The sequence below is a fragment of the Suricata suricatta genome, chromosome 6 (assembly GCF_006229205.1).
Source record: "Suricata suricatta isolate VVHF042 chromosome 6, meerkat_22Aug2017_6uvM2_HiC, whole genome shotgun sequence".
Taxonomy (NCBI): Eukaryota; Metazoa; Chordata; class Mammalia; order Carnivora; family Herpestidae; genus Suricata; species Suricata suricatta.
Window position 1 is genome coordinate 108,655,905 of NC_043705.1, and position 24,032 is coordinate 108,679,936.

At 44.9% G+C, this 24,032-nt stretch overlaps 1 protein-coding gene across 10 annotated transcripts in view; it reads right to left on the reverse strand.

Annotated features, from left to right (window-relative positions):
* Window positions 1-7,871: 7,871 nt before the first annotated feature.
* The window catches only part of FBXO38 (F-box protein 38), a 52,519-nt gene continuing 36,358 nt past the window's right edge, over window positions 7,872-24,032 (reverse strand). For 7 of the 10 annotated variants that reach the window (XM_029943102.1, XM_029943101.1, XM_029943110.1 and 4 more), the window contains 10 exons: window positions 23,050-23,169; window positions 21,480-21,659; window positions 19,268-20,002; window positions 14,205-14,305; window positions 13,901-14,003; window positions 11,969-12,135; window positions 10,495-10,640; window positions 9,780-9,883; window positions 9,158-9,271; window positions 7,872-8,468 (listed from right to left, as the gene is read on the reverse strand). In XM_029943102.1, the coding sequence (XP_029798962.1) occupies window positions 8,290-8,468; window positions 9,158-9,271; window positions 9,780-9,883; window positions 10,495-10,640; window positions 11,969-12,135; window positions 13,901-14,003; window positions 14,205-14,305; window positions 19,268-20,002; window positions 21,480-21,659; window positions 23,050-23,169 (1,949 nt within the window). In that variant the 3' untranslated portion in view covers window positions 7,872-8,289. The remainder of the gene's footprint in view (window positions 8,469-9,157; window positions 9,272-9,779; window positions 9,884-10,494; window positions 10,641-11,968; window positions 12,136-13,900; window positions 14,004-14,204; window positions 14,306-19,267; window positions 20,003-21,479; window positions 21,660-23,049; window positions 23,170-24,032) is intronic. The other 3 variants (XM_029943107.1, XM_029943105.1, XM_029943111.1) reach the window with 2 other exon arrangements.

Consider the following 24,032-nt stretch of genomic DNA (forward strand, 5'->3'; position numbering starts at 1 on the left):
CCCTGGAAGTTGGGCGGTCTCTGCTTACACACCTTCAGGGATGGGAGCTCACTACCTCCTAATGCAGTTACTTCTATTAAAGGGAAGTTTTACTTATACGAAAGCTTTTCCCTTTGTTGGAACACAATCTTGTCTCTGCTCCATCTTCCATCTAGGGCCATGCAGTTTAGCTCTCTTTTCCCCTTGAGAGCCCTTAGATATTGGAAGACATTGATCTGCCAGCCACCCACCCTTTTAAGTCTTCTCTCTAAGCTAAGCAGCTCCAGTTTCTTCTCCATCTTCTGGACATTCTTTGGTGGGTGACTTAATCGAGGCTCTCCCAATGAAGTCAAGTTGATACCAATGCCAAGACGCCTGTCTGGAAACACTAAAAGGTCTGACAAGTGAAACACTAATGCCTTCTGGTTAGTAGACATGAATGTTCCTCATTTCTTCTTTCTTGGGGATGGATTTGGAAACTGCTCAGGTTTTGATTTGGGATCCATTACCCAAAGGCACCTTCACAGCTCACCTAATTTATATGTGTGTTTCAAAATGGTATTTCTCATCGGCATACTGGCTTTGAGGTCATGTGGAATGAATCTTGATACATTTTCCTTCCATGACCATGGGAAAAGGAACTGCACCTTTACCAGGAATCCTGATTGAGGATGCTCTCACAACTCTGATTTTGCAAGGGAACAAAGTTGCTCAGATAAGACACCTTCTAGGGGCTTTCAAGACCCTGTGCTGAGGCGGCACTTGGTCTCTGGCTGCGCACTTTGCTTGGGCCAAGACATAATCCCATACCAGCTTACTTTCTTGGGAAAATTCACTGACACCCTCCCCCTGCCCATGACACTGCTGGGGCTACATTCTTCTACATCTTTTCCAGCATCTCACTTCCTCCAAGCTCCTAATGAGATGCTTCCCAGATGTCAAAGCTACCAGCAAATCATTTTATCTTGGGGTGAATTATCCCCCCAGACTGAGACTCTTGAGGACAAGTTTTTTCCAGTTGCCTTTCTTTTGACTGCTGATAACAATTCTATTGAAAGGATCCACCGCCAGTCCTTAGGGATCCCGTCCAGGAACAGGCAGTGGGTGGCTGGCGGTGGTGGGGGTGGGGGTGGCGGGAGGGAGTTTACCAGATAAAGATGTGCCCAAAGTTTCTAGCCTCACCAGTTCTCCTTGCCCGTGCACTTGGTCTGCTGACCCCATGTTCCTTCTTAAGTGATCCCAGAAGCCACGATTGCCTCCTTATCACCTCTTTTATCCATGAAAGCAGAACCCACCTGCTCTCCCACTTTTCTTTGTGCTCAGATATGGTAGGAAGGATGGTTAGACCCCTGGTTTTTGCACTGCAAATCTCATATCCCAGGGGACCCCTCAGTTCCAGGCAAAGTAGGCTGGCTGGTCACCCCACTAATGAAACCCTCCCAGAGAAGATTAACAAGCCTCCTTGAAGTTGCATATTTTTTCTACATTCTTCCATGGAAAAGGCAGAACTGAGTGAATTCAGGGGTCCAGAGAGCTTCAGATGCTGCCTGAATGGGATGTCTGATCTCAAAGCACAAAGAACTTCATAGGGAAAGACTAAGAGATCATGAGAACCAGATCATCATGAGGAGGGATAGGTTTAGTGTTTTGAGGCAGCTGGTAAGCTTTGTTTAATGCCCCCAAAGTCAATAGTAACTCCTATTTAATACATATATGCATACACACATGCATAAATACAGTAGGATTTCTTCCCTTCTTTTCCCAGGAGATTCGCAAGCTTATCCACTTGTGTAAAACATTATGGCTCAGTGCTATGTCTACCATATTAAATGGTAACTTGGATTCGACAGGATCTTCAGATTACAGCGTATGTGGGAAAATGAAATCTTACCATATGATCCAGCTATTATCTTCTGGATCCTCTGGATACCGTTCTGTGGGCCAGCCCATGACAGGTGTCTCAGTCTGCAGAGGTCACAAGCACCCCAGACCAGTGACAAAACAGTGGGTGAGGAAATAGAAGCCCTTGCCATTGTCAAGAAGATAATCTCCTTTGTAGAGGGGGCCTCATCAGCAAACTTCGCTATCTCTTTGGACCAAGGCTGGGATGATGTGGGCGATGCACCCAACAGCCACACTGGAGGTTTATGGGACATGCTCTGGCTGGACAGCGGCTAGCCTGGCGTTATTTAAATGTCTGACTTCCAGGAATCCAGGAAATCAAGCATGTTTACAGAAGACCCAGAAGGAGACACAGAGCCTGTCTGAGGCAGGAGGAGACTTTTTCTGTTGAGAAGACGTACCCCCTTCTTCCAGGAAACTTGAAGTGTCAAAAGATGCTTCTGGCGAGAAGGACGTGCACCCCTGGCCACATCTGCACGATCAGTCTGGACAGGCACGGTGGGGATGGCCATTGTAACCAGACTGCCCCATGCCTGGGGTAAAACAGCTTCACCTGTGCTTCTTTTTAGCTTGCCTCTCCAGCTCCAGGATGGTCCAGGAAGAAGCCTCAGGTTCCCCTTCCAGCTCACAGTCAGCAGCTGGAAAGCAACCAGATCAAAACCAACTTCTTCGACACCCCCCCCAAGTAGTATTTTTAGAAAACCCCGTTCTTTCTGAGATCTCTCCTTTCATCTCACCATTTCCACTTGATGCTGCTCACGTGGTCTGTCCGGGAGTGAGTTGCTATCTGCCTGGGAAATGAGGGGTGGGCATAGGGTGGATGAGGGAAGGCATCTGGGAGGGGCTGGGAGGGGCTGTAACTAAATTGCCTTTAATGTCTTGGAGTGAGAACAAAAGTAACATCTTCTTGGTGCTGTGCTGTCTACCCAGTTTTCTCTTTGGTACTGCGCCTCTCTTTGGGGAGAGATCAGTGTTGATTTTCTCTTTATTATTCTACTTTGCTCTGGTCAATGTCCTTCCTTGTAACAGCTAGGCTTGGGGCAGGGCGGGGTGGGGAAGACTGATGCACTTGCCTTTTCTAGCCATACTTTGCAATCTCTTTTCCATTCAGCCTAGAAAACTAAGGCCGAGTATGTGGATTAAATTTAGACAAACTAGGGCTGGATTTAAAGGCCTGGCTTTGGGACAGCGTGCTGCTTCGGGCTTTATCCAGCTTCTGCCTCACTGGTCTCATCCACAAAATGGCGAAACTCTCAGAGCCGCTAGGATCGTTGGGAGCGTTCCAACATGGGTCATCCAAGGGCCGCCGTTAGGATTCTCTACACATGTGTGTCCTGCCTGAACTGCGGTTAACTTAATCTTTTCCCTTAAGCCAATTCAAGTGTTCACTTGAACACTCGAAGCGTTCTAAAACTCATTTTAGAAGAAACATATCAGTCCCAGACTAGAAAGCCAGTATGACTTGCCATAAATAGAAAGCAGCCATAGAGAAAGAGAGAGAAAACAAAGTGTTCAGTTCTAACTTAAGCCCAGGGCTTTGTTTGAAAGGGGGCTAGGTGACTGAGTGCTGGAGGGCAGGTGGGCCCACCCAACCAGGGCCTTCCGAAGCTGGGAAAGGCTGTGAGTGAGGTCACCAGAGGACAACTTCCAAACTTTATGAGTGGACATGGCTAATCGTGAGTGGCATTCAGTACCTTTTGGAACCATAGAGCGAAGTGAAACTGGTGATATTAAAAGCAAATGTATTAAGTTTATGTATTTTGAGAGAGAGAGAGTGGGCGAGGGGCAGAGAGAGAATCTCAAGCAGGCTCCATGCTGCCAATGCAGAGCCCGGTGCAGGGCTTGAACTCAAGAAACCATAAGATCATGACCTGAGCTGAAACCAAGAGTCGGACCTTAACCGACTGAGCCACCCAGGCACCCCATGAAACTGGTGATATTTTTAATTGCTGTTATATTTGATTCAGATAGTTTCTCTTTTCCCTTCCCCTCCTATTTTTAGCTCACCCCAGAAAATATCTTAGTGAATAATAACAATAATGTAGCAATAAGAGAAGCTAACATTTAATGAGCTTTCTGCTAGGCACTCTGTTAAGTGCTTTACGGGAATTATATCACTTAATCCTCATAAAATCCTTTCAAGATAAGTACCCAAATTTCTCCCACTTTGCAGTATAACAGACCTCAGTCTTGGTCTGGTGAATGGCTCTGGGCCAGGGAAGTGTGCGTCTGGAGCGCCACGCGGGCGGTGTCATTGTCAAGCCCGCAGTCCCAACCCCGGCCTCCTGTTCCTTGCCAGGGTGAACTCACTCCACTTTCCAGAGTCGGGTGCGATGCTGGGAGAGAGTAGTGAGCGAGCAAGTGTGGCCCCTGCCCTCCTGTTGTTAGGAAGTTCCCTTCGGCCTCCGCCTGGGGCCTGGAGAGGCATCGGGACTTGCCTGTTCCCATGTGCAGCCCTGCCTGGCACATGCTCTCGTGTCCTCTTTGGTCCCCCTCCACTCTCTGAGCCTCAGTTTCCGTCTTTAAATATGGAAGGGATCTGGCCGACCGTCAGTCGGCAGGAAAGGCCTTCCTGCCCTGACCTTCCCTACCCTTTGCAGTGTTCGGCGGCCATGGGGCTATGGCAGAGCCGAAGGCAGACCCTGAGAACGAGCTGTGTGAGCCGAAGAGGGAATTTGACCTTGCTGTCTCAGACCCGCCAGGCGTGGCTCCAGGGGACGGCAGTGTGACTTTGCCAAATCTGCAGTTTGGCGCCTGGAACACTCTCTGGACAGGCTCTGTCGTCCCAGTAGCTCACCACTGAGGGCCCTTTACTGTTTATTGGCCTTTCCCCAACGAGGTCCCTGGGTCTCAGTCAGGACCCACTGTCAGGGGAGGTGATTTCTCCAAGGACACGGGAGTCAGGGCTGAAACTCTTTGGACCACTCCATTCCAGAAGAGTGCTTTCTTCCTCCCCTTCTTTACATTTGTTTATAAATATATACGTTACATATTTTTAGATGACATAAATGATGGGTTATGCAAGTAATGTATTTACGCAGTTCATTCCGGTTATAAGAAGTTCTAACTATAGATACAGCAGAACACCCCCCTCCCCTCCCAAGAAGTAACTGCTCCTCTCTCTGGCTTACGTAATTCCCGGACGTGTCCTGTGTATCCACGTATGTGTAAGTGTACATATAAAAATGTATGGTCATGTTTGATTCTTATACATAAATAATGGGTGTATCACGATCTGCAGCTTGCCTTTTATTTTGGTACAGCGTGTCGTTTTACATCAACCCATATGATCCTTGGGTTCTTTCTAGTTGCCATGTGCATGCTGCACAGAAGATGCCACACGGCCTGCGGTGTTGATTCTGTCATGGTCCGGCCACATCCCATGTCTGAGGGCACCCTAGGCTTACATCAAAACCAGCAGCCTCTGTTTTCCTGGGACTGTGCTAATATGAATGGGTTCAAGTTTAAGGGGCAGCTCACGGGTGGAGGCCAGCCTCCCTCGGAGGGACTGAGACACTCTGCCCAAGTCGCAGACTTTGGAGGCAGACTGACAGCGTCCTGCTTCTGCCACTTCCTAGATGCAGGTCTTTGAGCAAGATATTTAACCTGCTGCACCCAAATTTCCCCAGCAGTAAAGCAGGGGACACAATGATCAGGCACACTTTGAAGAGTATGAGGATGTCTATAGAGCCCTCGGTAAACGCTTTTAAAATTGCTTTCATAGGACTGTTACTTCCTCTTAATAGCCTCCCCAGTTCTCTCCGTTTCCTACCACTCTGGGATGTGGTGGGAGGAACAGAGGGTTAAGATTAGTAAAAAAGAACCCCTCTCACAATAAAGGGAATTACGGTGGAAGTGATAGTCTGTCTGCTTGCCTCACAGGGTCCATTTTCTGGAGGTTCTCGCTGCACCTTCACCGCTGCCCTGGGGATGGGCACGTTTACCCGAGGCTCCAGGGTAGGGGCTGTGACCATGTCCAGGTCACCTGGCCATCACTTGAGGGGGTTAGAATTTGAATCCACATCCTCTGATCCCCCTGGTGAGATCCCTGGAAGAGCTGCGTGCCTGCTAGGATTTGCAGGAACCTTTAGGGCTTGCATCTGGTGGCACCAGAGATGCGATGGCCTCTCACTCGAACATCGATGCAGTCATCTGTCCAAGAAACAGTTCCTGAAGCCTTTTAAACACGTGCCAGGGGCCACACCACAAGCTGGCAACACGTACTGACCAGATGACAGGGCGGCTCAATTCAATTCAAACTACGGCCCTGGGGGGGGGGGGGGGGGGGGGGGGGGGGGGGGGCAGGGAGGGCAGGACGTGGCCAAATGTTCTGGGCTGTAAACTGAGAATGGTTTTACTTTTTAAACAAAAGCTACTCTGTGACCCATGAAAATTATGTGACATGCACATTTGTGTCCCTAAATAAACTTTTGTTGTAACACGGCTATGCTCATTTGATGACATACCCTCTGTGGCTGCTTTCGCTCTCCAACAGGGTGTTTGCCGCGATGGGGCCTCAGGTGTTTCTATCTGTGCGAAACGTGTGCCGACCCCTGCATCAGCCAGTCATTCCATAGACACTGACCAAATGTCACTATCGTAGTCTTCTTCCAAGACTATTTTTTAAAAATCTGTCCCCATCTGGGTATCTTGAGAACGATTTTTAGCGCTTCCTGCTGTCCTTGTGCTGACAGTGGGCTGTTAGAGGAGCTGGTAAGAAACCCCGGCGTTAGAAAGCAGCGACCTCTAGCGGCTAATCTAAGCATTGTTTCCATGATTCGGTTCTCATGGTTCTTTCTACCTGAGAAAACCGTGTAGCTGGGAGTCTGTGTTGGGGGTTTTGTATTATTTTGAAGTATCTAGAATGTTCTGTAATTGGTCTCCTGCTTTTTCCTTATCACAGTTCTGACCTGGAAAGTACAACACTCTTTTAGTTAAAAGGGGGATTGGTGGAGTTAAAAACAAGATGACTGAATGCTGTTACCTGACATTCTTCCTAGAGGAATAGAATTTCATCTTAAAGAACTTTGGCGAAAGATACTGATTACCATTCACATTATTTTAGTGTTAGGAAAACTTGCTGGCGTCCTTACACATTTCTGTGGACATCCATGTTAGGGAGGCAGCCCCATGGGACTCAGACAGTTGAACTGTTGTCCTACCTTACCTTAACTGGTTCTTGACCGTTAAGAGAGGAATTTTTCCTCCCTGGGCCTCAGTTAGTCTGCAGGTGAAAAGGTTGGCCTCGGCAGCCTCTAAGAGCCCTCACACCTCCTACAGACGCGAAGTACAAGTGGCCACTTGGAAAGGGTTGACAGAACTCTAACCCACAGAACTCCAGTTTAAACCATTTGTTGAGGTCACTCAGCAAGTGGCCAACACTGTCCCCTGAACATAAGTGTTGCTTTAAAGCTTTTTGTGCTCTTGACCCCTGGCCCTGTATGTAACACTGCCCGTATCCCTGCCAAACTGGGGTAATTTGCCTCCCTGTGAAAGGAGAAAGGCCATCTTGTGGCGACTTGGGGGAGTTCTGCTCTCCCCGTGTTCTGTCACACTCGAGTTCTACGAGGTGAACACATGCAGCCCCTGAATTTTAGGAAAAAGAGAGGAGAAACTGGATCACACTGAAATCTTAGACACAGATCTACACATTCCTTTTCTGTACCGTATTTGCTACTCTTCTTTAAAAAGAGGGATTCAGATCCAAGGCCAGAAAAAAAGTTTTTAATAAACTTTTATTTTTATATTCAAGATAAAGCATATACACAATTGAATGTGGAAATAAATAACTAGAAATGCTTTGAAAACTTCCATTTTCCCCCTCAAACTCCATTTTTTCTTAAACTCATGAATTTTTTTAAGAAATACGGCAAGTATAATACTAAGAGGAAAAAAAACACCATTTTGTACACAAACACAAAGCTGCCTCTGACTACTGGATTTAGTTGGTTTGAATAATAACACAAAAAAAAGCACACAAGACACATAGAGACTCTTCAACAGATTTACTCAAACAGCTTTGCTCGAGGAGAAAAAGGCACAGATTTAAGGGGAGGACAATGATTATTAAGAATACAGTAAATGAGGGCTTGGCCAAAAAGTGACACTTTATGAACTAAGTCAGAAAAAAATGAACAAAAATGAACAACATGGGCTCTTTCCAATTATCTGCCTTCATTAAAACGAATTCTTAAATTAAACTGTATAAACATATGATATAAAGTTGGTACTCAGGAACGGTCTCTGTATATTTCCTTTATGTACAAATCTGTATACAACTTCAATGTTCCTTGTACATTTCCTATACACCGAACTGTGCCGGGGCGTCCACACAGCACGCCCCGCGTCCCGAGGCCGGGCAAGCCCAGCGGCTCCCTGTCAGCACACCTGGAGAGCAGGAAGGGCCGCTCAGATGTAGTCGTCTTCGACCGGCTCCCCGTTGACGTCACAGTAGTGGATGAAGATCGCCACCACTCGCTGGAACACACCCTTCTTCATCTGACGCATCTCGGAGATTTCCTCTCCTATTGTCTCCATACAGATGTCTGCGGACAGCTGCCCTTTCCTCCGAGGGGCATAGATGGTGCCTTGGCAATTAGAAAGGGGAAACACGTATGATTAGCGGAATCGTTTGCAAAGTCACCGATTAAGCTGGTCCATGAGACACACCTAGGTGCTGTACTGGGACAGGACAGAAATATGTTCAGCTCTTGAAACGGGCTCCCGTGTTCCAGACACGCCGTGTTCAGACAGCACGCACCATTAAAGGCCCAAGCTGACCACACACCAGACAGGCAAGTCAGGTATGCGTGTACGTGTGGTTTTTCAAATCTTTTTCCTCATAAAGTATTTGGTAAAAACTTCCTACAAATGGATATTCGAGTGAGCTAACACTCCGAGAAGAACTTAGTCAAAAGATCCTTTCATATAATTAGTATAAATGGAACAATTTCAAAACAATATAGTTGACAAACTCTTTAGTAAAGAGTAAGAAAATTATACACATTTAGGTAATAAAAATGTCTAGCTAGAAGAATCTGTCTCAAGGACTCCTGCCCACCAACCTTTATAAAGCCCTGGTAAATCAACTGATTACTGTACCGATTTAGAGCTGCTGTTTGCAGGGGGAGAACTGAATAACGAAAAGCAAATAAAAACATTTATATGGGAAGCAATTACAGGCTACGCTGCTTTTCACTCAAATGAAATAGGAAGTATCTAACACAGCAGGATATACGCAAACGGGAGAATACAAATCAAGTCAGCTCATAATTACTTTCTTCATCGTCTTCAAAATCGTATCTGGCGAAGCTGTTGGGTTCTGCTGCCCGCAATGATCTCAACCAAGGGAAGTCGGAGATCATGGAATACGGCGCTCCATCCACCACCCCTGGAACAGGAAGACACGTTAACGCGCTGCCGCCGGGGCAGTAAGGAGAGGGCCCAACATCGGAGTGTTCTGAAGCACAACGTAAAGCGTGCTTTCATCCACGATGGGTAAAAAAAAGCACTGGACCAGGAAGGGTCCACCATTCTAATTCTAGCCCTGGTGCTATTTGGTCATGTGATTTTGGTCACCCTTTGGTTCTAGCAAGCCTCGGTTTCTCCCTCTCTTTCTCTAAAATGAAGAAGCTGAGACAGGCGCCCTAAAGTCACTTCCAACTCTCACACCACACAGCAAGTTTCAATTTTCTTCTACTTTGTGTGTTTCAACACTGCTTCTGACTATGGGGGATGGTAAAGACTGTTATCTGGACCCTGCTGCCTGCAGACAGTCACAGCACCCATCATCATGACAGACTGCAAGGCTCCCACTCCTCTTCCCTAAGACCTGTCTCTCCACCCACTTAGTTAACTAGCTAGTTAATTTAGCTTCCCAACCATCTGTCAATGCTCACCTTCTAAAGTATAGATTTCCCTGCCCCACGGGTACTTGGGGTATTTCTTTAAATCATCCTCACTTCGTGTGGCTTCAGGGAAGAATTCATACTTAATGAGCTCTCTGGAGGCAACAAAAAAAAATTAAAAATTACAAAACTGGAAATAATACTGGGATGTGGGGTACAAAGAACTGTCAAAATTGTGTCAGGCCTAGATTCTAGTGAACATTTTAAAGTATTAAACTGCTAACAGAAGCAAAAGACTAGAGGATACATATTTGGTCAGTTCAGAGTTACTTTCTTCACTACCTTCAGAATCCTATTGGGAAAGAGAGAAAGCCACTCTCTAAACAAATGTCTTGTGTGCATTTATAGAACAAATGCATAAAAAGTCTAATTTTTTGGTGATACAAAAAAAAAATCACAGTTTTAAGATCTTTAATTTCATCTCTTTTCTATGCCCTGAGGCTAAAGGAATGAAGTCACATGTATACATACAGTCTGTCCCTGCACTTTTTCTCTAGGTTCATAAATAAAGGTGCCCATATGTGTGCATGCTTCTCAACTAAGTCCCCCTTTCCCTCAGTTTTTTTATAGGTCATAGTTCATAGGTTTCGGTGCCTGAAAAGCCCAGACAGGCATCACTTACAGTACAGAACAACGAGGATGTGTTCTGGGAAGCTCTGCTGCAGGCGAGGAGTGAAGAGGCCCTCGGGGGCCACAGACTACTTACTGGTTGATGTTTGCTATGGTGTCCATCCAGCTGCGGATGCGCACCTTGTTTCGGACGTTGGGAGGGTTGCTGAACTCGTGGATAATACAGATGTGATAGGGGTAGGGGCCGCTGAAGAGCTTCTGCTCCAAGGTTAGTGTGTCCACCTGGGGAAGACATCACAGAGAGGGCTTTGGACAAAGGAAGCAAATGCCTTGGAAATTTATCTCCTTAGATCAGCACAATCTTTCTTTGGGACTTCAGTTTTAAAATCTTTGGCAAACTGGAAAATCAAATAGTCACATTCAGTCTTGAGTGCAGGCGGCCACGCTGGAAGGAGGGCTCCGTAAGGTCATTCTACCCAGCAAGCTCCCTGATTTCCATCTCACTGCTTTATTAATGTGAATGCTCACTAGGGCAAGGAACCCAGATGCAAGTAAGTGACCCCAGGAATCCACATCGGAGTACGTGCAGCATAGGTTTAAGCACTGACCGCGTCACAGAGCTGCGAACGTGCAGTGTTCCCTACTCTATTCAAACTGGCCCCCTGCCCACTGCCAATCGTAAGGACAGACCACATTTCCTTGCCCCCTTGTGGCCTTCGTCACTTCCCCATCTCTCTTCTGTGACCCCACCCTACCATCTTAGTGGTACACGTGTACCTCCTCCTGCAAAGGCAAACTTCACGAGGGAAGGATGATGCCCTGTGCATTTTTCAGCCCCCCCAAATTATATGCAACAGAGCATTTGTTTATTGAAATGAATCTTTTGGGGGCCAAGGCTCAAACATTGACTACAACAATTATATACTATTTCCCTTAAACTTTATTCTGGCACCACACCAAGCACGGAGTCTTACACATGTCTGCACCTTTTATCTCCCTCAGTCTTACTGAGAAGTAACGGACATACGTCCCTGTGTAAGAGTCAGGCATACAGCAGGACAGTCTGATTTACCCATCCTGTGAAATGTCACTATAACAGGTTCAACTAACATCCATCTTTTCATAGAGATACAATAAGAAAAAATTAATAAAGATAACAGCCATCAAAGGATTGCTTACTATATGCAACTGGTCTACTACCACTTTACAGATAGTAATTTCACTGTCACAGTAAGTGTAGGCTTTTATTCTAATTTTATAGCTGGAGAAACTAAGGCAAAGAGCTGAGTAATCCGCTCCTGGTCACTGAATGAGAGTTTGAATCAGGTTGTCTGAAACCAGAGTCTGTGTTCTTAATGGGTAACTATTACAAAGTATAAAAACTTGAACACCAGCCCTCATCCTTGAGCTTGCTTCTAAGAATCCACAAAAATCTAGCAGAGAAGCATTCATGAGAAAGACCGGCAAGGTGATCTAGCTTGGTTAAAAGAACTGTAAAATCTAAAGCATCATTACTACAGGTTGAGCAAATAAATAAATTCCAAGTCCAAAAAGGTAGAAGACTTAAAAAAAAATTCACAGCAATATCCCTCAGAAAAAAGAACTCTTACCTGCTGCATTGGGCGGAGGTATATGATGCGGTTTCTCTCGGGAGGCATCCGTAGGATCTGGTCTAGGACTTGATCCATGTTCAGTTTCTTGCACTGTGCGTAGTCAAATCGATTTACAATTGGTGCATTTTCTACTTTTAAATGTTTCAGTACCCTGCACCTAGTAGCTACAAAATGGAAACAATGATAAGTTTCACGAATACTTTACACAAAATACTAAAGCAGCGTATATAGTCCATTGGAATGATCTTTGGAGAACCGGGCCAACTTATATTAGCAAAAAATACTGCAGACATGAACATCTTTAACACAGGTCAAGTACTGTTATAAAGTACAATAGTTATCAAAATAATGTGAAAATGTGATTCTGCCCTGTTCAAAAGGTGGTGGTCACCCACACGCTGAAGGCACCTCTTCCTATCTAAGATTTTACTTAGGAGTCCATGTTCCAGATAATGACTTGCCCAACTGTATGAACTGTTTAGAAAATATTTACTGAAAAGAATGAATGATGGTAACTGTTAAATTATACAATCCTGTGGGGAAAGTTCAACTAAACCCAGAATAATTTACATATATTATTTTGCATTCACCCACAGGAAATGAACAGAGTTGATGAACAGGGAAGCAAATGAGAAGTCGAAAAGTAGCAGAGCCCGAAGGCTGAGAGGCAGACTCTCGGACTTCAGAGGGGGAGCACTGACCCGGCTGCCCTGCTGTCATGGCCTCTGAGCTTGTGAAGTGCCCCTACTGTGTTTTATAAGGAGGTCCAATAGGAGACAGTTATTTAGTAGACAGTTTAAAACTTCACTGGCTGGATGGGAGTAACGTACCACCTCTTACGGGTCTAGAGTTTTCTAGAATTCAGAAGAGAGGTAATGTTTGTATCTTAGTTTTACCTCTTCTTTCTGGGATTCTTTTCATTTATGACAAACTGGTAAGGATTACCTTGCTTTGTATTACTACTAGTAATAAAAGTGCAAAAAAAAAAAAAGAAGAAAGAAAAAAAGAAGGAAGCCCCTAATACTGCAATACTCATGGAATACAAGTTAACCTCTGGTAAGCTTTTACTTAGGGGTCAGACCTTCTACTATGTGTATGTGCACATACACACATAAACACACACGTGCACATATACCGTTGTACTGAATCCTCACAAATATGCACTTATAGGGTAAGCGTAATTATGCATGCTTTACAGAGAACATTTAACTTGTCGAAGGCAAGAAACATGTCATATCTACGTGGATAGGTATCAAAAATATAATTTTGAGTGAAAATGGAAAAACGGACACACTATATATCTGAAATTATAACAGCGCACATAAAACTAACACCTGCTATCTGTCCAGGGGTAAATATGCACATAAATAAAGATGGATGGAAGCACGCGGATTAACCGCACAAGTGGAGAGGACGGCGGCTGGTCAGGATGGCAAGGCACGACGGCGGACTGAGAAGAAACGTGGAGCCCGGACCAAGGGCATCATGCCGTAACGGAGGTGATGATCAACCGCGTCGATCAAATCGAGAGCCGTGAGGCACCTCAGGCCCAGACCCCACTGCCCACAAAACATGAATACAAAAGCTGCCCGGCGTCCTATAGCCTGGCAGATGGCAGGGACAGGACTCAAGCTGAGGTCTACCTGACTCCAAAGCCCATACGTTTTAATCTACTGTGTCAGATCAAGTAGTGAGTATCATCTGGAGGAAAGCAGAGGAGAGGCTATTTTAAAAGATGAAGTCTCTGCACACGGTCCCTCACAAATACTATGGAGTAACTGACAATTACAGAACACAGGTAAGATGAGAAATAACCCACAGTACTGACTCCTTTGAAAAAATAGAGAAATGCTATTGCAGTGTTTATGAGTTCTTAATTCTTTACGCTCGTTCTTGAGGCTCTCGTGTGACCCGGGCCTCCATACATACCATGGATGAACATCATCTTGGGACAGTCTTTCAGCACTAGATCTGTGATTCCACAGTTGGTCATAGTGACTCCAACAAGATTTTTGGATTTTAATATGAGGACCTACAAAAAGAAAAATTTTAAATGTCTCATTCTGCAGATATTTTTTTAAAGCTTAAATGTTTTCACTGGCAGCTGTTAACAATTTCTTCTCTTTTAGGGCAAAAAAATTACATGTATATAAAAATGGAAACGTGAGTCATTATTCAGGAACTTGGCTGGACTGAAGTGAAGGGAGAGTTTTTTTTTTTTTCTTTTTTTCACCTGCACATGGTCATCCTCAATCACAGGGTCGCTGGTACTGGTGGACTTATCTGCTGTTCGCTTCCGCTTCATGGCGTGACGTGGCTTTGTTCTGGCAACCTCTAGAAAAGGCAAGAGGAAAATCCAGACTTCAGCTTTTAGCTTTCGTCCCTTCAAGAGAACACACTTAGTTGCATTTGTATGAACTCTGTCAAGGCAGCTCTCAAGTCTAGGTCTTGGTTCCCAATAGAATATAATCAGATTATACCCCAAGAGAATACAACTGCTATTCCCACCTGACTATTCCAAAACAAATCACTCTCCATTATCTCAGACTTCTTGACATCAAATAGAATATCCCTATTTCATATGTCGGCCATATTAACAATCTAATTAACATTCCCGTCCTTTGCCACTCAACCCATCCTAAATACTGATGGTGAATTAAACTCCCCACTTTCTTGCTAAACCACTTTAAACGACTAACTACTTACTGCTTAGTAAATACGTTCCAAGGGCCGACACCTGTTCTTAATTTTATCCCATTCCACGTCCTGGTCATCTGCCATTGCCAATGCATCTGAAGCCAAAATCATTCAAGTTCCTTCTGCCCAGAACAACTTTTCCTGACCTCACTTTTTGAAATTCTAGCCATCCCTGAAAGGTCTAGCTCAAATACCACCTGCCCTAACAAATCACCCTGGGTGATTTGATCACCCCAAACCTTATAAATGGTTCTGTAATTCCCTGTGAACCTGTTTCTCAACTTAAAACTAAAAGTTCCTTGAAGGCAACAACGCTGCCTTATTTCACCTTTGTGTCAATGTCAGCCACTAGCAGTGATCCATAATGAACATTTACTGAACGAATTGAACTCAACATTCACCTAAATGAATGCATTACAGATACGTAAATGGAGTAACAATTTTGGCAAATATTTACTGAGCACTTACTGTGTGTCAGGCACTTTTCTAAGGGTTTTACTTATATTAACTAATTTAATCCCAAAACAGCCCTCTGAGAGAGATTATTCTCCCTGTTTTACAAACAAAGGAATGGAGACATGGGACAAAACAGCCTGTCGCCGAGGAAGGGTGGCAGCAAGAGGCAATGCCAGGCCGTCTGGTGCTAGTCGCTATGCTAGAAAACCTGGGGTTTCTTATCTGCCAGATCCTACTTGGTGAGGCCCTGACTCATTTACTAGTGTTGTTCTAAAACGTGGTAGTTTAATCATAAAAGCAAATATTATGTTGATTTTATCTAAACGGAAGGTCTAACTTCAGCCCTAAAACTTTCTAACAAGCACATATATGTTCTAAGACAAGGCACTAAAAAAAAAAATTCCCCGTCCTCATTTCTAAGAAGCATTCTGTGGTTCAGCATTTATTAAGTGCAACTGGGTTGATCTTCACGGATGACATCTGACCACACTGCTCTCAGATACCACTACCAGGTTATAAACGTCCTACTTGGTAATTCTGTAACCTCCAACGTGAAAGATTAGAAAGACAGGGAAACAACATGCGAGTACTGCAAATTCCCAGAGGCCGGGGTTAGATGGGAACGCCTAGAGACCTAATCCAAGTACTTTGTTCTACCCACTGGAACCTTTCCCCACCATGTGGAGTCTCTGTGAAATCTTACCATGCAGCCCCACTGGAAGGAGCCACTGTGACTGAAATCGAAAAGGGAGCCTAAGAGTTCTACCATCAAACTTCGCTAAAGACCCTGAGCCCAAACAAAACCCTGGGGTTCTGGAAAAGACGCAACTAGTGATCTAGCTGATCCACGGAAGGCCTTCTTCCACAGCCTTCCTGAAGGACTTCACGTAAAATCTAATTATCTTTATTGACAAGGCATCTGCTAACAGCAGCACATTTCACATGACAGACAAAATTCACACACCTCTACAACCCGATAGCAGGAACTGGTTTGTCTCCCAGAACCCAAAATGAAAACAAAAAACAACAACAAAAGTCTGTTTCCATTCCTTCTCGACAACGTTGACATTAGAATCTTCTATTAGCATTCTCTTTTTTATGATCTGATTTTCAAACTTTTCACCTTCCTGGATTGCTCTCTCTCTCCTCCCCTTTAACTGATCGGAACATGGGGTTCAAGGTTTAATTTCCTGCTCTTCTGGGTGTGGGTGCCCAAATTGTCAGTTCATACTTTCTAAGAAAAGTTATAAGACTGAGTCACACTCTACATGTAGATAAGCATTAAAAACAAAGGCTTCTCACTATAAAAGAATACAAAGAATTAATCGTGGGTTTTTTTCTCATGCTTCCCTCTTTGTTTAGAGACAAATCTTAGTGATTTCACACGTCCACCAGCATCAACATACCTCATATGTTGGTTCCTACCACTTATTAAGTTGACAATTATTCACTGAGCCCCACACCATGTAAGACATTGTGCTAGAAGCTGGGAATAAAATTGCAAACAAGCAGACACTCTCCCTGCCCTCATGGAGCTCAATCTACTGGAAAGACAGACAGTAAAACATGGAATTACGACACAGTAAAGTTAACATTGGCGTAGAAGATTCTACAGAAACACAGAAAACAAACTAGTTCCGTCCTGCGGCGTTGGGGAAAGAGGTTAGTATTTATGAGAACATGCCGTATTAATCTTAAGTGCTATTCTTTGACAATCCAATTAGTTAGTTTTTGTGATATTTATTTTATAAAGTATACAGTGAGAATACAAAAAGCAACTTACAGGCATTTATTCTGAAAATAAGAATTCCCGACAAAACTACATTAGCTTCTGACAGTTTTAACGCTACATACGGCCAGAAATTGAAAATCAAATTAAAAGCTCAAACATTTTCTTTGAAAAAGTGATATTAAAAAATCCGTAACACTCAATCAAGTTTGTTCTTTTATTAGTCTGTATTTTTCTCCTTAAAACTTTGAAGTGCAGAATGGCCAACAAATATCAAAAACATGCTAGATCAAAAACAGCAAGCTGAAAGCCACTCAATAACTTGTTCTTTCCAAAGGAGGTCCAGGTGATATTAAAATTAGCACGCTGACATTTCTCTAGAAAAGGTATCTGAAAGTAAATGGACATTTGCACGGTCTAAAAAATAGGAAATAATTTATTGTACAATCAGCTACACACACATTAGAAGTCTTCTCAGACTGAAAAAAAAAATCACAACAGATGTAATTTACCTAAAAAAGTAAAAAGGAGGGTTTTTTTTAAATTTCTAGAGAATTATTTAAACTAAGTTCTAGTCCTGAAACAAGTCAGAAGGAAACAGTAAAGAGGGTAACAGAACATGAAAGATTTACATTAAAAATAAAAACAAAACAAACCCCTACCCAAACAGCAGCAACTGAAAAGTCTACTAAGAGACAACAGACAAAAATGGGAGACAGAACAGTCCCTAAGTATGCTATAAAAATGACAATTACCTTTCCAGTAGATTGGTGTAATGGAATTCTAAACAAAAGCCAACATTTGATTTTGGAGCCTGACAAAATCATTATAAAATACAACTGTAAAAATGAATGAGAAAAGCAGGACTAGCCAAGTAAATCTTGAAGAAGAATAATGAAAGAGGACAGAACACAGGGACAGAACAGACAGTCCAGAGATAAACCCAAGTATACATAAAGTACATGATAAAAAAAAAGCATCTCAAAAGAATGAGAATAGATGTCAATAAATGGTACTGAAACGACTTAGTGACAATTTAGAATAGAAAGATAAAGTTCGTCCCCACAGGTTACAATGAAGAGCTAAAATTTAAAAAAATGAAAAAAGAATGAGATGTAAACGATGACTGGAACCACGCTGAGGGAAGGTCTTCCACGGCATAAAAATAAAGAAATCATAAAGGGGAACTTGCAGATCTGACTTTACAACCATGAAAAACCAGACAACGAAAGAAGCGGCATGGGGAGCGTCCGTTTAATGGGCACACAGCTTCTGTTCCGATGCAGGGGGGTGATGGTTGCCAAACAACGTGGGTGTTTTTAATGCCAGTGAAACGTATGCTCCAAAATGGCGACAGTGGTGAACTAAATTTACGTTACGCATAAAAAAACAAAGATAGGATAAAACATTTACAATTCAAGCTTGGGAAAGCATTTTTGTCATATGCCAGAACTCATGTCTATAAACCATAATAAAATGTTTAAATAAAACTCGTATTTAATGAGCTTATGCTGCCATGATGATTAGCACATAGTGACGATCTCGTATTTATCTTATGAAAGCTCATTTTTCTTTCCAGTTTAGCTCCACATGATTTGGTCAGCTCAGTTCTATTTAGTCAATAAAAATGCCCTAACTACATTCTGGAGCTGATTTTAAGATTTTAAAAGGGAGGGAGACCTGGAAAAAACTAAAATATATTATTATTCATTGATAGCTGTTCATGACTTAATAAAAGCAGGAGAGATTACTTAATAATAAAGCTGGAAATAAAAACTATGGTTGAGAAATGTGCTTACCCCACCCAACCCAGCGCCCTGGCATACACATCTCAACTATTAATGAAATTATACACATATCCATGTTTTTCAGTGTAGTTTCACCAAAAAGGACTCAGCTAAATTACCTACTTACCTGCTCATCTCTTGGCGAACCCACCTGGAAGCAAAACTGGGGTTTCCAGAAACAACTACTACATACTGCAGAGGCAGACAGAGGGGCAGACCCCTATGTTACGTTCCCCAGCCTCGGCAACTTGAGGTCGTTTACCCCTTGGCTAAGGCTTAAAGCTCCACTACGAGTTACGACACCCCTAAACGTGGGATGGGAGCAGTTACCCTGGGAACACAGACATCAGAATCAGAATTGTATTTAGGGTCAATGCACACACAGCTGTCGTTCTCTCAGCAGCTTGACTATTCGAGGTTTCCTGGGTTGGACGTTTCACAAGCTCTTTTACGCGCCTCCCCCCGCCCCCACCACCGCTGACAATTAGTTCAACCGTTTAGGACCACAGATCCCCCAACACCAATTCAATCTGCTGAACTGGCTGCACATAAGAACACGTGCAGAACGAGCTCGTGCCCTTGTCAAGGCCTAACCTGCAGGCGCTAACCCTGGCGGCATTGTCATACCTGACTCAGATACCAGCGGAACATGGGAGAGTCTGCTCCTCGCCCTTGTTAGGGGCCTCCGAGGGTAGTCTTCATGAGACTGCACGTCACAGCTCTCAGGCTGGGAGCTCCCCCTCCTGTCCTCACCTGTAGCCCCAGAGCCACTCCCATTAGTCCTCTCATCATGTGCTGGGCCTGAGGACCCCCCTTGTGGCAGAGTCCTAAAGGAAAAGGCGGATCTCGTACCATCCGGGCCATTCACAACACAGGCTCGGCTGGTTGAAGGACGTTCCTCATCAGAACACCTGCTAGTTCTCCTTTGGGGTTCCTGGGGCCTGTGACAGCAGCATCTGGGGCAGACAGAACTCTCTGCATCTCCCTCCTCCATGGCCTCAGAGTCCTCTGACCCACCGGGGGAGCAGACACACTGCCTGGACACATCCACTTCTGAAGGGCTAGGCTCGGAAGAGCCGCCGCTGTTCACCGTCCTTACAAAGTCGGGGCTTTGAGAAGCAGTGCTGTGTGAGCTGGAGGCTCCCGCTGTGCTGGCGGTGGCGCTGCTGCAGCTGGGATACACATCCTTGTTTTTTTTCTTTTCAGGAATATCCCTAGCTGCTTTCATATCGGCTTTGATCTGCTCACTGGTGACCTGACAGCCTTTCTCACAGCTGCTTTCCTCGAGGGGACACTGCTTCGATTGGCCCATCTGATGGGAGCTGTACCTCTTTCGAAGTGGAGTCTTGCCTTTTCCACTTACTGCTTACAGAAAAAGAAGAATGGCCCGAGGAAAAGAAAAGATTTCAGTACAAATTCTGGACAAAAGGCAAGAGTAAATTTGGAACAGGAAACAACGTACACTAGTTCTCCTAGAGTATAACGGGGACCACCTCACTCAGCTGCTCACGAACTCTCTATGGTCTCTACTGCCTACCTGGTTTACTCTCCAGAGCTCAGCCTCCAAGGCCCATCGCGATCTAACGCCGAACTAGCTCTCTGGTTTTGTCCCCTCTTATATACGCTGTACACGCTAGCCCAAACTCGCCTCTGAACCTGCCCTGCCTCACTCCCTGAGGGCCTTTGCTCTCCCCAGTTCCCCAGCCTTGCACCTCTGCTCAGTCTCTCCTGCAGCCCCGCCCCACTGCCCCTGCAGTATATGCCCTATGATATTACTACATAGATTTCTGACCCAACTCTTTGACCAGACTAGAGGTTCCCTAGAGGGGGGGTCATGACGTCTTCATCTCTGCATCCCTCACCGCACTTAACGTAGTACCTGGGGCACAGTAAGGCTCAATGAATATGTAAAAGAATACTTAAATAAGATTTGGTCTGGCTGACAGAAGAGCTAGCTCCTAAATTCAGAAACTGAACTTTCTAGGAAACATTAGATTAGTCAGCTGGTCACATTCCTTTTCCTCAATTTTAGTTTCCATAGAAGCCCCTTTCAACCACCACAGTGTGAAGACACCCGAATTTCTTAAAAGGAATAAAATGAGTATTGAGTAATCAGTCATTGGTTAGTAAATGATTCCAAGTCTAAAGAACCGAGCTGTCCACACACAGAAGTGCATATATACATGTCCGGCTCAGTGTTAAAACAGCATTCAAACACATTAAGGAGTAGGGTACCCAAGGGAAATTAGTGGACAAGTGGTTCTGAGAAACAGAAGGGAAGGAAAGACAAGGAAGAAGAATGAACTGAAGGTTAAGACAAGCGTAGTTTCTTGGTGAGGAAAAAGGGGAGAAGGCTGCTAAGGGGCAAAGGGAGGCAGGGACTGTGGGAACACACTTTGGGACTCCCTCAAGCACCAGCCCAGCCACCAACACTCACTAAGCACGACTGGACAGATTATCAGCTGGGGTGTGGTTGTTTTCTCACTGCCCTGGATGCCTTGGGAGTCATCCCCCATGGGAGGCCCAGGCTGCTCGCTAATCCCTGGCACCCTGATGCCACAAAGCCTCTACTGTGGAAGTCATAATCCTCACGTCTTTTCTTCCCTGAGCCTCGATTCCACAATGTTTTTGTTGTGCTACACTTGCCCTCAAAAGTGCCACCCGGATTCCCCTCCCCCTTGGGCTCCTGTCCTCCTCGCTTCCGCCTCCTGTCACATTCCGTAAGGATGTTAACTGCACCACAAGTTGTGGTAAGGACACACTATACAAAGGTCAAGTGTGTCTGTCAGTTCTCATGATGACTCCCACTAACAGGTCCCGACAAAACATCATCTCTCACCTGACAATTCCCGGGACTGCACGGACTCTCCAGATTTTTCTTCGCGCTCAGAGTAACGCCGAGCACCATTCTTAGGAATCCAGACTTCTTGGAGTTCTAGACTGTCTTCCTCATCATCACTCTCTGAATCATGAACAGTAATCGGGGTTGGTTTTACTACACGCTGAAGACCACTGGGTCCTAAAACAAAAGAGCACAGGCCTAACAGTTATTTTGCCAAGAAAGGATGTCACTTTAAGTACTGTTTCCAGAGAGCTGGGCTCACAGAGATCCTTTGGCTTTATGTAGCCTCTCTTACCACTCATATTAATGGAATATACACTTGGATGAGCCACTGGGAAAGCACTTGAAAGCATTATGAAAACCCTGAGTAGGATCAATATGCCAACCAACAGTACACATTTCTACAGGGAGATCAAGACAGAAGATCATATAGCAGCCCCCTTCAGGACCTTCGCTATTTGGAAAAAAAATCACATAAATATCCTAAAAATAATCAAAACCTACCACAATGATCATTTGTAAAACAGGCCACTCAATTTTTCCAATGTATGAATGAAGACAAGGGAAATGACGCCGAACCTCCGACCCCTACAGGACTGGTGAGAAGTCTCTGCCTTCTCTTACTGAGCATCAGTCTATCTCCCTCGAGACAGCAGGCATGCTCTTGAAAGGCTCGATGCAGGTTACAGTTTGGTTATTTGAGTATTGGTATTTACGTAAAAAACATTTTCTCTGTGTTTGGCAGTACCCCTTAAAAACGTTTAATTCGTATGACTCAAATCTCTCTGTAAAGGGACTTAAGTTCACTCCCCCAATAAAATGTAACCTCCAAGGACGTCTGGCTTGTGTCTGTCCCACCGGACAATGCCTGGCACAGAGTAATACTCAGTTTGTACTTGTTGAATACGTGACTGCATCTGTAAGACACTTAAAACAAGGGCAGTTAAGATGTTTTCGATTCAAAGACAAGGTGGCAATCCAACAGACCAGGAGTGAGGACACTTGAGCTCTAATCTCAGTTCTGTCCCTTGAGGACTGGCTGAGTGGTCTTATGCAAGTAATTCAGATTCATTCTGAAGCACTAGTAGTTTCTCCCCCTGTAAAATATAGGGTTGTACGAGGTGATCCTTGAGGGCCTTATGCCTGCTATTAGTTACCCAGTGGCAAAGTGGAGACCAGATCTTGCTCTGTTAACTAAACTAGGTCAGCCTCTCCTCTCCTGCTCCTCCCCACCAAAAGGCAGGGACAGAGGACAAGCAAAATACTTAATCAGGACATGTCTTTTCTCCACCATTTGTGGGCTTTCTTTCTACATAAACACGCATGTGTGAACACCAACACAGAAAGAGGAGTTGCCACAGTTATGAAAAGTAACAAACAGACCTTAGCAAGAAACATAAATAAATGTGCAGCACGAACATCACTGCAGGGCAGGCCTCAATAACAAACAGCATATAATACATCATTAGCTATCATATTTACAAAAAAACCACTCTCCGTGTCTTACTTTCTTCCGTGGAGTCAGGCCTGAGTTTTCATAACCTCGAAGGCGGGAGTCACAGATTACCTGCTTGTTCCTCGTCGACGGCCACGGGGATGACCGCCTGACTGCGCGCTGCCGTCTCCGGTCCGCTCGCAGCCACCACCTCTCCGTCTTCCGGCACCGTGTCTTCCATCTCATTCAACGCTTAAACAGAAATAAAGCCGAAGTGAGACCAGGAGAGGCCTAAAGACCCCACAACTGCAGGCAGATCTGGGGCACCCCAGAGAAACGAACAGCCCTGGGGCTCTCAGGCCCACTCGGGGAGGACAGCCTACAACTGTGCTTCACTCTGCAGAATGAACAGGAGCACTCAGTTACTCGGTGGGCGAGGAAATCCCAACGGGCAAGGAGCCCTTGGGGGAGCAAGTCCATCCCTGGAAGAGGAGAGCAGGGAGAAGGGCACGCAGCAGGCAGCGGAAAAGCGCCGTGCGCATTCCTGGAGGGGCTGCCAGGGTGCTCTACGAGGCGGCCGCGGGCCGGCTCCTGGAAGGCCTCCTCATCGTTTTATAAGGTAGGACAGGACCTGCCACCCGAGACCCAGACGGACGGGGCAGGCACACTCAAACCGTATATCTCCTCTCCTCCTCTCTGAAGGCCATGGTACCATGTCTGCCTAACCCATGACAAGGATTACCAACAAATAAACGAAGTGCATTTTTAAATTTTAGTATCACTCAAATGTTTGGTATTAAAGAATTCATGGCAGTTATTAATGCCTATCAGTGAATGAGAGTGTTACTTTATATTTTTCCAGAAGAGCAGAGTGAGCAATTTCAGACCAAGAAGCTTCAGTTTATCCTCAAGATAAAATGGTCACTTTTCCAAGAGGACCCTAAATAAAACAATTCCTGGCTTGGCCAGCTTTTTACAAGATTAAATTCAAATCCCTCAGGTCAGTACTCAAGGCCGTCCATCTAGTGCCCCCTTACAACCTAAGCCTGTATGCCTGGTCTCCGCTTGAGTCGGGATGGCAGCAAGACGATCCTTCACAGCTCGGCCACGGCCCA